Consider the following 16,061-nt stretch of genomic DNA (forward strand, 5'->3'; position numbering starts at 1 on the left):
AACTGGTGTCTCCATTTGGGACTATTGAGGCTTTGTCACAAGCTTTTAAGAAGACGAGGCATCCAAACCCAATCTTGCAGTATTCTAGGGAGACCTGGGCAAAAGTGCATAAGCAACTGCATATATCCCAATATAAGCAAATGTATTCATCCATATGGAATAACCCCTTAATCAAAGTAGGAAGGGAACCTTTTGTATGGACCACCTAGCTGAATAAAAGCATAAATAGGATTAGTGACTTGTATGTTGATGGCCTGTTCCAGTCACTTGAAGAACTCAAACAAAAGTTCTATTTGACAGATAAAACAAACTTCTGGGAATATTTACAGCTCAGGAGCTGTGTAACTAGTCTTAAAATCTCACTTGATAATGACACAAATAAGCTTCTCTGTTATTTGAAGTTGCCTGAGCTTGTCCGTAATGCCTCTGTTTTTATAAAATCATGGCAGATAGTTTGTATGGTCATTCTAATCACTTGAGGATAATATGGTAAAGGGACTTGAACTCAAACATTGAGGAAGAGGCATGGGAAAAGGTGGTTTCCAATGCAGGGTGGCCGGTGAGGGATGCGATTAGCAAATTCACACGCAAGGTTATTCACAGGTATTATTATACACCAGTCAAGCTTCATAAAATGGGATTAAGGAAGGACAATCTATGTTGTAAGTGTATGAATGTCACAGGATCCTACCTCCATCTTTTGTGGGATTGCCCCCTGGTCTTTAACTTTTTGGAAACAAATCATTAAAACTATTGCCGATTGGGTAGCCACACCATTGCCAGAGTCTCCCCAGCTGTGTCTACATGGAGATAGGTCCTTTTTGCCACCAGATATTTCCTGGAGTCTGCTCTGACACTAGCTGGGTTTATCACTGCAGTACGAATCATTCTTAGACACTGGAAAAGCCAAGTAAGGCTTAGTTTTACAGACTGGCTGAAGTTAATGACAGACACAGCCTCATTTGAAGATCTTATTGCAAGACTGAATGATGGTAGGGGTAAATTCTACCAGGTCTGGTCTCATTTCCTGCCTTTTATTCAATTTGAACTGACTAGTGCCCCATAATTAATATTATTATCAAGTCTAATTCGATCTCTGCCAACACCTTTTTTACTTATTATTTATGTGTATGTGTTTTAATTGTGAATTTTTGTCATTGTTTTTCTGTCTCTTGCCCAGATTGCTGTATAATGTGTGTTTAGTGCTGTTACATGTTGTTAAATGTGGTGTGTTTCTCACATGGAAAAACAATAAAAACTTTGATTACAAAAAAAAAACTGTTGAATATAATACGTATCTGGTTATTTACATACACACAGTGGACCAGACACATGCAAAAAATTGCTTGTTTATAAGACCCTGGGTTCAAAATTATTTTGGGAGCTGCTGAAATCTAAACAGCAAGGAGGCAAATGAGAGTAACACCATGCATAAAATAATATGAAAATGATAAAAATCAAGTAACAGGCATACTTAAAGGCAGTGCATTTAGTTCAGACATCTCACTGTAGTTTCAACAGAATATTATCTTTAATCTTTTTTTATTCATTAAAGGAGGAAGAACATCAGTATACAGTCCTAATACATGTGGAAGATGTCTTTAAACGATGCAAAATTAACAGTGTGCAAAGCAATGCTGCATCTCCACCTATTGTTTTAGTCATACTGACCTCCATCATTAAGCCCACATTATAGTTTAAGGTATGGTTTTTGTACCATTTTCTGGGCAAACAAGGCAAACATTTTACATTTCAGTAAATATATTACTAAGTAGTGCATCAACAGTTTACTATTTGAGATGAATACCAGACACTGAAATAAGTGGCCTTTTTATTTCACTCAATTTCAGTGGAACATGTTGGTTTTACTTCCCTTTAGCTACTGTATGTATCTTATGGTTGCATTTACTCATTACATTGAACTCCCTTTTCATTTCACACATACATTCTGCAAAAGCATAACAAAATATGATGTGTTTGAGCAGTAGTTGTATAAGTAGTAGTGGGTTAATATATTTTAATAAAAATATTTTAGATAATTTACAGTATGTCCACAACTTATTCAGTTCCTATACCAGTAACTTAACCTCATCTTAACATGTGTCATTCAATATTTTGTAACATTTTATTGTGTTTATTTTCATTTTGTCTAGTTGACTATCCCTTCGAGGAGAAACAGCTGATCGTTGCGCACCCATCTCTCTATTTCTATTTCTCTATTTTAGTCGTTACCACTAGGCACGTGTTGAGGAGAAATTGGCGTATCCTTTGTGTCTGGGTTGAAAATGATGACTGAACTTAAGCTGAATTCTCTTCCTCCTGCTCCTCACAGCTTCTCTTAAACTTAAACTGCTTTGTTACGCCATGAGCGGAGAGTATGTTCCTCTGTCCTCTTTGATGCGCGCTGTACGTGAACGAGGGGCTGTTCGCAATCTAGCATATGTTAAATGCGGTGCCACTCAAAAAAATCTGACCTACCATCGTCATCATATGATAAACAAGCAGCAAGAAGGAGCCTTTTAATTTGGTGGGCCTGACTGTTAAATGGGTGGGCCCATATAAATGGTGGAAGACCTGCTGAAACATCTGAAGGCATTGATTGGTTAGTTCTGGCCAATAGAAATATGGCTAATTACCATATTGTCGCTAAACATCATGGGAAAAAGACAAACTGGTCGCATTTAAAGAATAATCGACTTATTCGCCGTACTGACAAAAACGTTAACGTCGTTTACGCTTTATTGTCATAAGAGACGAACTACATAGCGGGTGGCAGTTTTAAGTCCGACACCGTGATAGTAAATGGTACCTCTATTCAGTGTTATATATAAGCGTTGCCTTCCCGTCAGCATTTGGATGTGAGGGCGATCTGGCTGCGACATCTGTCACCCCATTGATCGCTAGGGTTTATTCGGCTGATCTGGCTGGCTAGGCGGGTGTCCCCTTCCTCCCTCACCGCTCCATGTGTGTCCCTCCCGAAGCCCCGCGCTCGGTGGAAGAGGACGATGGTTCCCCCGGCGGACGTCCATCCTTCGGTGTACCAGTAGCTGCGCTCCCTGCTAGAACCTCCAAACAAGCTCAAGGCCCATTTGTAGGAGAAACGTAGGGAAGTTAAGCTCCAAAGCGTCAGGCACATCCAAATGAGGCGCTGCACGTGGCAGTCTGCCTTCCTTTTCAGTCTAGTTTTAGAAGTAATTTTTATGTCACATAAATGGATTTACGGAATTTGTATTTGTATAAAGTTAAAATTAAACAATTTGGGATGACAGGAGCCAGGTGTAAGGAACATACTAGAGTTTGGTAAAAGTAAAAGTGGACAAGGCAGAAGCTACTTGGTCAGCTTCCTAAAATATATTACATACATGACACTCTAGGCGTTAACTAACTCCAGAAGACGGCAGTAGTGCAACATTAATAAGGATGCTAGCTGCCGTTTAAACCCATAGAAGAAGAAGGAAGTTGTGGGAAGCGGAGTGAGGGGGATTGGACGTTGAATGATAAGACCAGAAAAGGATAGCTACTGTTCGATCGCAGTGGTAACGTTCATTTTATTTATTATAAACCAGCCTTTTGTTTTAACGCGTACATATTAATACTTTTATTTCAGCTTTGTGACAGGTGAGTAAACTCGTTTGCTTTACGCTAGCAGCCCTAATGTTAAGCTACAATAAACTGACGGAGTTATGTTAGCTGACTTCCTAACCCACCCAATAATGAGAGCTAGCTAGCTAGCTAGGTTAACGTTACCAGGGGAATGGTCTATCAGCCTTTGCTATTGATGCATTAAATATATTCAGAAGTTCGGTGTGATCGTTATATTGAAGGAGACATCTGTGGTGCAAACGCGTTGCTGTATGTGTTTTCAGAAAATGTATCGCTAGTTTCCTTACAAGTAATTCTGCAAGCTAGCTAGCTGTGTATGTTAGCGTTAGCTGTTTGCTTCCTACTTGTGAAGTGCACTTTCTAATTGAGGCAGCTAGCTAACGATAAGGTTTTGAAGCACATTACCGCCATGCGATGAAAAAATAATCCTGCAAGTCATTAAATTGAGAAACGTTCTCATTATAGAATTAGCTAGTATCTCAAAATAATGCGAAACCTTCTCATTATAATGACATAGCTAGCTAATAATAAATAATGAGTTAGTATCTCAAAAATAATGAGAAGCGTTATCTAAATATACTAAATCATTATTTTGAGTGAGTTTGATCTGTGCAAATACATTTCCTCCCCCTTTTATAGCTTTTGGATTACTTAGAGGTGTATAATATTTTATGAATTTTGGTCCACTCCATTTAAGGGTAACGTTAGACTAAATGTTAGGATCACCTCTCAGTATAATGCAATGTAATTCAACAGCTTCACAAACTACAGTCTCCAAGACCATAACGTTTTGACCATAAAGTTGATAAATACATCTCTAAAACAGTTTAATCTAAGCCGAACATTAAAACATTCATGAAGGTAGGATTTATCACAGGGCTGTTGTGTGAGACTGCATTAGTTTTAGATATGTTTACCTAACACTGTTAAATGACTGATGCACTGCTGCTGACAATTATAGTACAAATCTGACACTGAGGTGTAATGGTGCCCTGAGTACATAATGTAGTATAAATATGTCAGTATGTTTATGCTTCTTTCTCTGCTGTAGGTGAGTACTAGCGAGGATGACGATGCCGCACATAGGGGCAGTATTTGGAGCAATAGCAGGAGTGATGGCCATCATGTTGCACTCCTCCATTCACAAGGTAGAAGAAGGACACCTTGCTGTGTACTACAGGTATCAGAACGCTGACCTTAATATCTGTGCCTGATAGAAATAACAAATTTACTTGGAAAGTGGATGGCATATTGTTGTATGAAAGAGGCCTATTTCCTGATAATGATACATCCACATTTTTCCTGGATATGGCAATATTATCTGGGATTCTGAGGCGTGCATATTCCATACCTGTCCGACCAGAGACAGCAAAAAGAGAGGCCGTCGCCAACAACTTATTAGCTTAGAATTTTCCAGTCCAGATCTGAGCATGGTCTTAACAAATGTCTGTGTTTGTACAAATCAGTCAAATGTAACAGTGATTAAGGCTAAACAGACTGGTAAAAAGGGCTAGCTCTGTTCTGGTCTGCCCTCTGGACACCATAGAGGAGGTGGGGGAGAGGAGGATGTCAGTAAGGCTGGCATCAGACTCTTTAATGCAACATCATAATGTAGCACTGCTAGCTGTTTCTGCAATATGAGCCATCACTGGACAATATTCTGCACTATGCATATTTATTTATTTATTACTCTGTCACCTCCAACTGTGCAACATGTCATTTCTATTCATCTGCACCATACTCATCTGTATATCTGTGTGTATATATACTGTCTGTTTATATAAGGGTGTTTATTGTGTAAATATGTTTGTATTATTACTATTATTATAACTAATTCTATTTTTTGTATTTCTTATAATGCTTTCTGTATATTGTTTCTCCTATGTCTATTTAATGTGTATTTGTGTTATTCTGATGTGTGTACTTTATTTATTTTTTTCTTTTGAGCTGCTGTAGCACAGGAATTTCCCCAGTGTGGATTAATAAAGTCTATCTTATCTTAAGATAACATTTTACTAGTCCCTGCAGGGAAGTTAGACCTTAGGGGAAATTTAATTGAATAGAACTTTACAACTACATTATAACATATGGGACATGTATTAAACCCTAATTGTTGGCAGTGTTTATTAAAAAATAACAGGAACAACCTATAATATTATGCAACAATATTCAACAAAAACGCAACCATACTCTCATAAATACTGTTAAAACCTGAATGAACACCTTTCAGTCCTTTTCTTTTGTCCACCCTTTATTTATTTTGTTTATTTTTTTGTCCACACTATTTTAATATAATCAGTAGATAATCTGATGTTAAGTAGTCAGACCAAATAATTAGTTTGTCTTTGTTTCAGGGGTGGGGCATTGCTGACTTCTCCCAACGGTCCTGGATATCACATCATGCTGCCTTTCATTACCACCTACAGATCAGTGCAGGTATACCTACCTTCAGCCCTGAAACTTGGCCTGTTAGCAGAGGCCAGTGCAATGTTAGTCAACCAGAAGGTGCTGATACATGAAAACCAGAATTGGATCTTCTATAAATAAATCCGTTGCAGCATGCAAACGGTTGCCATTCAACCATGGCTGCAGTGGCATGTTTATGCACCATTAGTTGGGCTTTGTTTTAAGAATAGACATGTTTTCTATTACAATGAATAATTAAGAAAACTGTTTATTCTAACAAAGATAGAACATTTGGTGTGAAAAACTAAATATAATTAAATAAAAAGAATATATACTGTATATTTATGTTTTTACAGCTTATGCTACAGAGATATTTTTGACCAACCTTTTATGTTATTTGAGCATACATATAATAGTAATAAAATAATATCAAGGATGTGACTAGTTCATTTATTTGGATTCTCATGGGCTAGGACCATCACAACAGTAACTGCTCCGTTGAAATTCCTATTAAATCCATTATTACCGTTTGTTTGCATGTAAGGCAAAATTATGGAATTATAAAACGCACATTATTATTTTAAACTTGTAGTAGCCACAACCTGTATATGAGATTGAACATCAACAGTAAAGTTTAATTAAATAATCTTAACTTAAGCTCCACTTACCTCTGTTTCAGACTACTCTCCAAACTGATGAGATCAAGAATGTGCCCTGTGGAACAAGGTAAGACTGAGTTTATTGATGTAGTTGTTAGAGTGTTCCATCCATGAAAATGGTTATGTATTTAACAGATTTTTCTTTTCTTCATAGTGGTGGTGTGATGATCTATTTTGACAGAATAGAAGTTGTTAACATGCTGGTCCCTTCAGCAGGTACAACATGTTCTAATTTCCTTCTTTGCAAAAGTTTATTTGGTTGACACATTAACCCTGCCAGCTGCTTGGCATTACAACTGTTGTCTTTGTTCATTTCTTTGCAGTGGTGGACACTGTGAGGAACTACACGGCGGATTATGACAAAACTCTCATTTTCAACAAGATTCACCATGAACTCAACCAGTTTTGCAGTGTACACACACTACAGGAGGTCTACATTGACTTGTTTGGTGAGTATGCTTTTGTAAAAAAGTATTGAATGCAACTTGTCCTGTGTCATTCTTGAAATTCCTAAAATGTGAAATAGGGCATGTTGCGTATTCAAACAGCTGCTGTTTTTTGTCTTGCAGACATTATAGATGAGAACATGAAGACTGCTTTGCAGAAAGATCTTAATGTTATGGCACCTGGACTTACAATACAGGTATTTGAACACATACACGTATAACTTAAGGGGCATAGTAATTCATGTCACAGTGGAGGCTGAAAAATCTGGCTTGCTTGTCCTTATCACACATCTAGCTATTTACACTACAAACCTTCTGCTCTGTGCAATCGCCCTTCACAGTGAATGAAAGAACGTAAACAGGGATTGCATATCGTATTTGCAGTAGTCTCCCAATGAGACAATGCGGAATATAAGTTACATGGCTCTAACTCCAGTTATACTGTATAATGTGTGTAGCCCACTTTTGCAAAGTAAATGAAAGAATAGGAACATGGTTACTGCAAAGAATATAGCTAAAGCACAATATGATTTTCAGTCCAGTATTGTTGTGGTGTTATCAAATGTTAAAATCTGACGCTAAACTATAATGCAAAACCTACCTACTGCCATTAACCTCCTGTGCTAACTAGCCTATTAATCTAGCTTGAGCTTTAGGTGGAATTAAAACATGTTTCACTCTTCCACTCAAATTCTGAACAGCTACCAGTAGACCAATTATAACTTGAAAACCCTAACTAGCCTGATAACCAACTCTCTGTAAAACATTTTTGGCAGATTGATTGCGAGCGAAGTGTACATTGTTTTTCTCTCTGTTTTTTTTCTCTGCACTGTTTCAATATCCTGATGAAGGCAGTCCGTGTTACCAAGCCAAAGATCCCTGAATCTATCAGGAGGAACTTTGAACTCATGTGAGTTTGTAAAGCTGTACTTACTAGAACAGTCTTAGTGCATGGTTCAAATTTTGTTACCCAACCACTCAGTTCACGTAAGACCACACAGAAAGGAAAATATTTACAAGAACCTTTTTTTGTGTGTATGTGTGTTGTATATGTAGGGAAGCAGAGAAGACTCGTCTGTTAGTCACGGCTCAGACTCAGAGGGTGGTGGAAAAGGAAGCAGAGACTGAAAGGAAGAGGGCCATTATTGGTAAATGTGATGGTGTTTTACTGTAAATAAGCCAGATAGGTTTTTATTTGCATGATGGTCATTATAATTTTAGCTGCTTCCCCCTTTCAGTCACTCATGTGTAACCCTACTATCACCCATGTGTAACCCTCAACCTTATGTACAGCTGTTACAGCTCACGTGTTTTTTCTGTCCCATAGAGGCTCAGAAAGTGGCCCAGGTAGCAGAGATCCACTTCCAACAGTTGGTGATGGAGAAAGAGACGGAGAAGAGGATCTCTGAAATAGAGGGTTAGCCTCACTGCTTTCAGTTCTCTTCTGTGAGATGGATTTGTGTGTTTCTGTATGTGGTTGGCAACTGGTGAACTGGTCTGTCATGTGTCTGCCTCATTCAACACGGTCCCTTTGTTTCAGATTCTGCCTTCCTGGCAAAGGAGAGGGCTAAGGCTGATGCAGAATATTACACTGCTGCCAAGATTGCTGAAGCAAACAAGGTAAACAAAAAAAATGCTGTTGACATAATTAAATACATAAACACAAAATTGTATGGCCTTAAAACAATGTTCTTTCTTTCTTTGTGATCACTGCAATATCATTATTTTTACAGTATAATAGTAATAATATAATAATAGCAATAACAACATTTCAGCAGGTGTGATCAGATTTATACAGCCACCACATGTATTCTGTCTGTGGTGGTAGAGGCAGAGCTGCTCTAAAGTAATTCTCAAATCAGAGTTGTTTATGGAAATGGCTCTGCTGTAATGGTGTTAGTCAGCTGAGTCCTGCTGATCAATATCGAACGTTAAAGGTCCCATGACATGCTGCTTTTTGGATGCTTTTATATAGGCCTTAGTGGTCCCCTAATACTGTAATAAGTCTCTTCCCTGAAATTCAGCCTTGGTGCAGAATTACAGCCACTAGAGCCAGTCCTACAATGAGCTTTCCTTAGGATGTGCCATTTCTGTATCTGTAGCTTTAAATGCTATTGAGGAGGAGAGGGGGGGGGCAAGGTGAAGGGTGGGGGTGTGGCCTTGACCAACTGCCATGCTTCGCTCGTTTGCAAGCCATAGTGTCTCTCTCTTTCTCATGGGTGGGCCAAATTCTCTGGGCAGGCAAAGCAGAGAAAGGGGAGGTAACTTTTCCCCTCGTGACGTCATAAAGGGAAGATTCCAGATCGGCCCATCTGAGCTTTCATTTTCTCAAAGGCAGAGCAGGATCCCCAGGGCTCGGTTTACACCTATCGCCATTTCTAGCCACTGGGGGACCATAGGCAGGCTGGGGGAACTCATATTAATGTTAAAAAACCTCATAAAGTGACATTTTCATGCCATGGGACCTTTAAACTAACTTTAAATAGGTACAGACCATATTGGGTTAAACATGTCCAGCTGGTGATGATCAAACTAAACAGGTGTTTGCATTGACATGTTTCTCCTATACCCCCACCTGCCTGTGAGTGACTGTGCTGTTACCCTCCAATTATCCCAACAAACATTTTTTTGTGTGACATTACAATGGGCTTTTCTGATTAATAATAAAAAGGGAACGTACAATGTCATGATTGATTAATCATTGTCCCCTGAGCTGAATCAGACCCTGAAGTACGGTGTACATTTAAGGACATCCTCAGCCATCAGAGTCAGGTCTCAGACATCAGAGGAAAAGGCGTCGGGTAAAACTGTCAGATTTGAGGAAAAACGGCCTCTGGTCTCAAGCGTCAGCCGATGTCTCAGGATAAACAGCCTCAGATAAAACGGCTTCATTTGATCTTCTGCTCTGAGGCTGTTTGGTTTGAGGCCGTTTCCTCTGTGGCCGTACAGTTTTAGCATGTTTTTTTTTTCTTTCTTTATTGACATTTGACATTGACAATAACCACCAGGGTGAACAATAATGGCAGAAAAAAACATGGCATCCCATTAATTAAAAGATGTTACAGAGTGCACATATATATTTAGTGTTTTGATTGCTTTCTTATTTTTTAAATAAAAATGGTTTTAGTTTTTTGGTTTCAATTTTAAACACAATGAATAACTGTTTCTGTTTGGTGTACTTACATTTAAAATATGCTGTTTGGCTAATGGAATAATAAGGTTGATAATATAATACTGGTTTGTTTGAGCAGAAATGTTGGCGAAACCAAACAATATATGTTTGGGTCAATGTATATATCTATCTAGTGTATGTTTCTCTACAAATTGTTTATGTAAGAATAGTTTTAAAATATATATCTTCAGGGTATATAGCACAAAAGGAACAACTGACATCCACATTTTCTTTTTTTTTTTTATATATATTTGTAAAACTACTTGAGAGGGAAAGTATTTGATATATAGTCTTAAAAGACACCTCTTTCAATTTGTTAGTAATCAAAAATTTAGCAGGTAAAGTCCAGTATTATATTATCAACTTTATTATTCTATTAGCAATCGAAATGCTGACTATATGTGCTCTCTATAAGTTTGGGCTTAAATAAGATGCAAGTTGGTGCTAGTTTTTATTATGTGTTTAAGCTTTTGGATTTTGCTCAGCTGTACTACATACTACTTCCTTTTCACTACTGAACTGTACGGCCTCATCATCGAGCAGTGGACACTACTAGTATTTGAAAGATGTTTACTTGACCTATGAATGGCAGTTAAAGGCTGCACTCTGCATTTGCTTGGGTGGTGGGTTTAAATAAAGATGCAAAAGAAGGGGATGAATCTCTCATGAAAATGATCTCTATAACATCTTTTAACCCTTTGAACTCTGCAATATAAATGGGCCGCTTGTTGTTTTGCACCGGATCTCACATAACGTGTAACGCTGTTAGTTTTAAACTGGATCATGTAAATGATCTCCCGCGGCAGCCAGCTCCATTTTCTGCCATTATTGTACCCCCTGGCGGTTATTGTTAATGTCAACTGTCAATAAAGTTTGTTAAAAACAGTATGCTGAAACCCTACGGCCTCAGAGCAGAACAGAACCTGATGCCTTTTCCTGAAATGTACAGCGTAGTAAAGCAACTCGTTTTATGGTCACTGTAGATACTATGTCGGAGTATGTGGCTGTTGTTGTGTGCTTTAGCGCCTCAGTTCTTCTCTCTGAACATTGATATTGTCAACCACCTCCACACTACTGAATTCACTTCCTTTTTTGGAACCAAATCCTCCACAGTCGAGCCAGCAGCAATGTTGTATTAAATTTTAGCCATGCTGTACATTGTCAGGTCAGATTCATACAAGTATTGTCATGAACAGTGATAATGACCCAGCCCTAATCTAATCCTCACATACTGTTGTCTTTTTTTCTATTTTTACATGTCTTTTTTAATTTTTTAATTTTTACAGGTGAAGTTAACCCCAGAGTACCTGGAGCTGATGAAGTACCAGGCCATATCAGCTAACAGTAAGATCTACTTTGGCCAGGACATCCCTAACATGTTTGTAGAGGGAACCAACAACCCCCCTAAATCTGTGCGCTCCCCTAATCTGCCCAATGCTCAACAACTGAAGCCAGAGTGAGTCCAGAGCTCTGCCTCTGCACAGGACAGGAGAACCTGATGAGGACTTGTCGTGTCTGTGAGATGGAGAGCACTGAACTGAAGATGGTGGGTGGGATAGCTTTGCAGCTAGTTTGGTTAATAACGCATTTTAGTCTTAAATCTAAATGGCAAAGAACAAGTGGGAAAATGTAAGGACAAGCAGAAGTGAGAGCTAGGAAAGCCAAGACAAAAGGGATTTTTCGTGACTTCCACTCTTTTTTTGGGGTGGACAAGTTTTAGGAATGAGAATGATGCCATAGTTAAAAATGAAAAGCATAATAAATGCTTATGCCTGAGAAGGCGACAGCAAGAAGTCGCCCTAATTTATGTGTGCTTGCAAACAGTGCAGTGTTTAACTTTGCTGTTGGATCTGCATTAATTTTGTTTTTTTGTATGCCAGAGGAGTGATTTGTGATGAAAATGATTTTTGAGAATTCATTTCTGGTTGAGCTGAACTGGAATCTAACAGGTGACACTAATTAATTAAAAGTGGTTAGAGTTTGTGTAAGTGTGTAATGTGGGTAGGTCATCGGTGCCATCTTCTCTTACACTAAATCACTAGTTGGCTCTGCTCTCTCAACACGAGTCAGTGTGAGGACTGTTTGATCACACCTCATATCAAATGCTGCTTGTGGATGAAAACTGATATGTGAAAGACTTTTTAAACGTTAGCGTTCTAGAAAGAAGTGGCCTGACTTTGTAAAAGTTTGCATAGTTAGATACAATCCTACAGATACTCAAGTCTGATGTGGGAGGGTAGTCATCGGGTGTTCCCAGTTTCTATAGTTAATATACAGTGGTGTCAGATTGGTAGTAATGTAGTTTATTTTCTGTAACCTTGGTGGTAGTTTGCTGTTATTAGTTGTGGTTGAGCGTGCAGCTACCTCAGGGAGACTTGAGATTCTGCACTAGAGCTGCTGTGGCATTTACTGTGAGGAAAAAAGGCTTTAGTGCTGCCAATAGAAAATCAGATTTCCTTTTCTAAAAGCTAACATAAATTCATTAATAACAAAAAGTTAATTAATATGGGAGCGTAACAATAAGGCAGTTATGATAGTGCCACAGGAGGAAGTCGTGATTTGTACATCTTTATTTCCTTGATCTGGTTTGGATTATCAGGGCCATGCATGTTGAAATGTTTATTGGCTTGATTCCGATTAAGTAGTGCCTGCGATGTCTGCCAATTCTGTTGTTATACAGCTTATTCAGATGTAAAAATGTAAATTCTCAGGAAATTGACTTATTTTAATAAAACAGCTGCTCAATGTTGGACAGAGCTTAAACCCTTTAAAGTCATCATTGGCAATTTTGCAAGTAAGAAAAAAAGTTCAAATCTGTTGATTGAATTTGGCTAGACAAGTTGGAACAGTGAAACAAGAACATTTGATTTGAGGATAAGCAAAGCTATGGTTTCCTTTTCACTAGACTCAAACTTTGTCTTCTGCAAATATTTAAGGTGACATTCTTAGTGCACTGTCACTATTTTATTGCACGACCTATTTACAGTGGGTGTCTGTGACATTGAATATAATGAGCATGTTGGTCTGTCAAAGTAGAAATAGTATAAACAAAAGCTTCTTTCCACGGTCAATGTTTACATGTTTCTATAATTCAAGAATTGATGGACTGCAAAGTTTTTCAATCTTTTTCAAAACAAGCTAATTGTAATGGCAACACACAGCTCCTAATTACAGTATTAACTTACTTACTCTTAAGTGAGAATTTGTTTAGCCTTTGATCAGTTTAATGTGACGATATGAGTTCCAGTACTACACAAGTTTTGCTCTAATAAAAGATGAATGTTAATAGAGCTTGGGTTTAAATAAGATGCAAGTTGGTGCTAGTTTTTGTTATGTGTTTAAGCTTTTGGGTTTTGCTCAGCTCTACTACATACTACTTCCACTATTCAAAATGCAAGCCTTAATTAATGGGTTACCCCAGACTTAAAGATTCAGTGATTCTCATGAACTAAAAAGCTCCATTTGAACTTAACTGTGAGACTTCTTAAGAGCTTGGATGTACAGACTGAACTGTACGGCCTCATCATCGACTCTAGCTGAGAAAGACAGAACTAGCAGTGGACACTACTAGTGTTTGGAAGATGTCGTGATGTTTACTTGACCTATGAATGGCAGTTAAAGGCTGCACTCTGCATTTGCTTGGGTGGTGGGTTTAAATAAAGATGCAAAAGAGGGGTATGAATCACTCATGAAAATGATTTTTTTGTCTATTTTGTACAATCTGTGAAATCTAACATCGTCTCCTTGTTTTAAAAGGTTTATATGCAAAAATGTTTTCAAGTTTTGACAATGTTCTTATGTAAAATAAAACCTATTTTGGTACCTCTCTTCTCCAACTGTGCTGCTTTGTGTGTGGACATTGTGTAGTACACTTGGATGCCAACAGGAGGAGAGCTAACGCCATGTTAAATTATAAATGCTCTGGTTCAATTACTGAGCCAGATTGCTACCAAATGGTGATGTTGAAAGACAAATAAGATCAGTTTAACAAAGCAAAACAGAAAAACACCAACTTATAGGCACAAATAGGGGTCAATAAGATAGTAAGCATGCAATGTGTTTAGAGAAATGCAGAGCGGTGTAAATACTGCATGAGGAAGGGCAAGTTTGTCAATGTGTAAAAAAGATCTGTAGTTTTAGAAAAAAATTGAGAATGTCAAATCAAATTTGTCCACAAATGTAATCAACTGTAAGGTTACTCAAAGACTGAGTATCTCAGTACAGATTTAAAGAAGAAACTGTGAAACTTAAAGATCCCATACTTTGTGGGGCACTAAAAGTACACATGCACACATGCTGAAGTTACAACTTTGGTTTTTGGCCCTGGTTTTGACTGTAGGGACTACAAATGTTTTATACACATTCACAAACTTATATTTCTGGTTTAGAAGTGTTTCACAGGTTTACAAATGGTGATAAATTATTATTTCTGAACATTGCCTCTCAAGCTTAAAATCATATTCGAGCCCATACAGAATCACTGTCATTTAGAAAAAAGTGAGAATTCATACAATGTGCATGTGTTGGCTGGTCACTTATTTAGATATCTGGTTGGTTGAGGTGATAGGATGATTCAGTAAACATTTACTGAATATACATACACTATCACAGTTCCTTCACTTATAACCTACATAATGTGTTGTAAACATTAAAAAAACAGAGATGTGTTTGTCAAGTCTGTAAAATGGTCATCCCAAGAGACTGACTCTAAGTCTTGCCAAAACAAAGGCTTTCCAGGAAGCATTCAAAATGTGTGTGTGTGTGTGTGTGTGTGTGTGTGTGTGTGTGCGTGCGTGCGTGCGTGCGTGCGTGCGTGCGTGTGTGTGTGTGTGAGTGAGTGTGCTCATTGCCTGGGTGACCAGATGAGGGATAGCTTCCTCTTATGACCTTAGTCCTTACATATCCTGGCCCAGCCAAACCATCAGTCTTTGCTTTCTGAAGGAGGATGTTTAGTTACTGTCTGACCACAGATCTGGTTTTCCTGATGTCAGAATTTGTGAGAAATACCACCATAAAGCCTGTCAGTGAGTGTGAATGGACTTCACGTGTCCTCATCTTGTTTATTCAAGTCAGGTTTTTTTTTGTGGATGTCTGGGCTCATTTTAATGGGTGGTCTGATTTGGTGTCAGGGGTGCGCAGCCAGTTTAAAACCCTCCCCTCTCAGGAAGTGGTGTCAAGGTCAGGGTTGGTGCTTCCTGCATGAGCCAGCGCTCCTCTTTCCTTCCTTTTGTCCCTGATCATCAAATCCTGCATGATCCTTCTAGCCTTGACTCCTCCCTAGATCCATCCCTCAGAGATACAAGGGTGTGGTCCTTCATTCTGAGTGTAGGCTGCAAAATCTACTCCCCAAACAGCAGAATGTGATTCATCAGCTGCAGTCAGCGCCATCATCAGTAGCTGCTCTGTTCTGCAGTTTTCTCTCACATTCCTATCCTGTGTGTGTGTGTGTGTGTGTGTGTGTGTGTGTGTGTGTGTGTAATACACAACCTCATACAAAGAGCATTAGCTTAGCTATTTCTAAGCACTTTCCTTATCCTTCTAATGTCTTTTACTTATGCTCCTCTACATTTTTGAGGTGACCCTCAGGATGGATTTTGCAGTCATTCCTCGAGTCAGCTGTAAAATGTAGGCTCAAAACCTAATTCTGTGTTGCATATGTGTCAATATGAAATATGCAAATGTTTTGATCAAACTATTTGTGCTTTGTTCTTCTTTATTCTCCTGTTGTTAATTATTCGTCAGTCATTAAAGGGACCCTCCATAAATTTGACAGAT

The 16,061-nt window shown here is 38.4% G+C and overlaps 1 protein-coding gene across 2 annotated transcripts; it reads left to right on the forward strand.

The window, feature by feature from the left end:
- Positions 1 to 3,374: 3,374 nt before the first annotated feature.
- erlin1 (ER lipid raft associated 1) lies at positions 3,375 to 14,122 on the forward strand. Of its 2 annotated transcripts, none has more exons than XM_031304109.2 (12): positions 3,375 to 3,536; positions 4,655 to 4,783; positions 5,958 to 6,039; positions 6,689 to 6,735; positions 6,823 to 6,884; positions 6,992 to 7,117; positions 7,238 to 7,311; positions 7,966 to 8,024; positions 8,171 to 8,262; positions 8,442 to 8,531; positions 8,655 to 8,734; positions 11,573 to 14,122. In XM_031304109.2, exons 2-12 carry the CDS (start codon positions 4,671 to 4,673, stop codon positions 11,744 to 11,746), a joined length of 999 nt encoding a protein of 332 aa, XP_031159969.1. In that variant the 5' UTR covers positions 3,375 to 3,536; positions 4,655 to 4,670; the 3' UTR covers positions 11,747 to 14,122. The 2 variants fall into 2 exon arrangements, with proteins under 2 accessions (XP_031159969.1, XP_031159978.1); XM_031304118.2 differs by having other exon boundaries at positions 3,484 to 3,618.
- The last annotated feature ends 1,939 nt before the right edge of the window (positions 14,123 to 16,061 follow it).

The sequence above is a fragment of the Sander lucioperca genome, chromosome 15 (genome assembly GCF_008315115.2).
Source record: "Sander lucioperca isolate FBNREF2018 chromosome 15, SLUC_FBN_1.2, whole genome shotgun sequence".
Lineage (NCBI taxonomy): Eukaryota > Metazoa > Chordata > Actinopteri > Perciformes > Percidae > Sander > Sander lucioperca.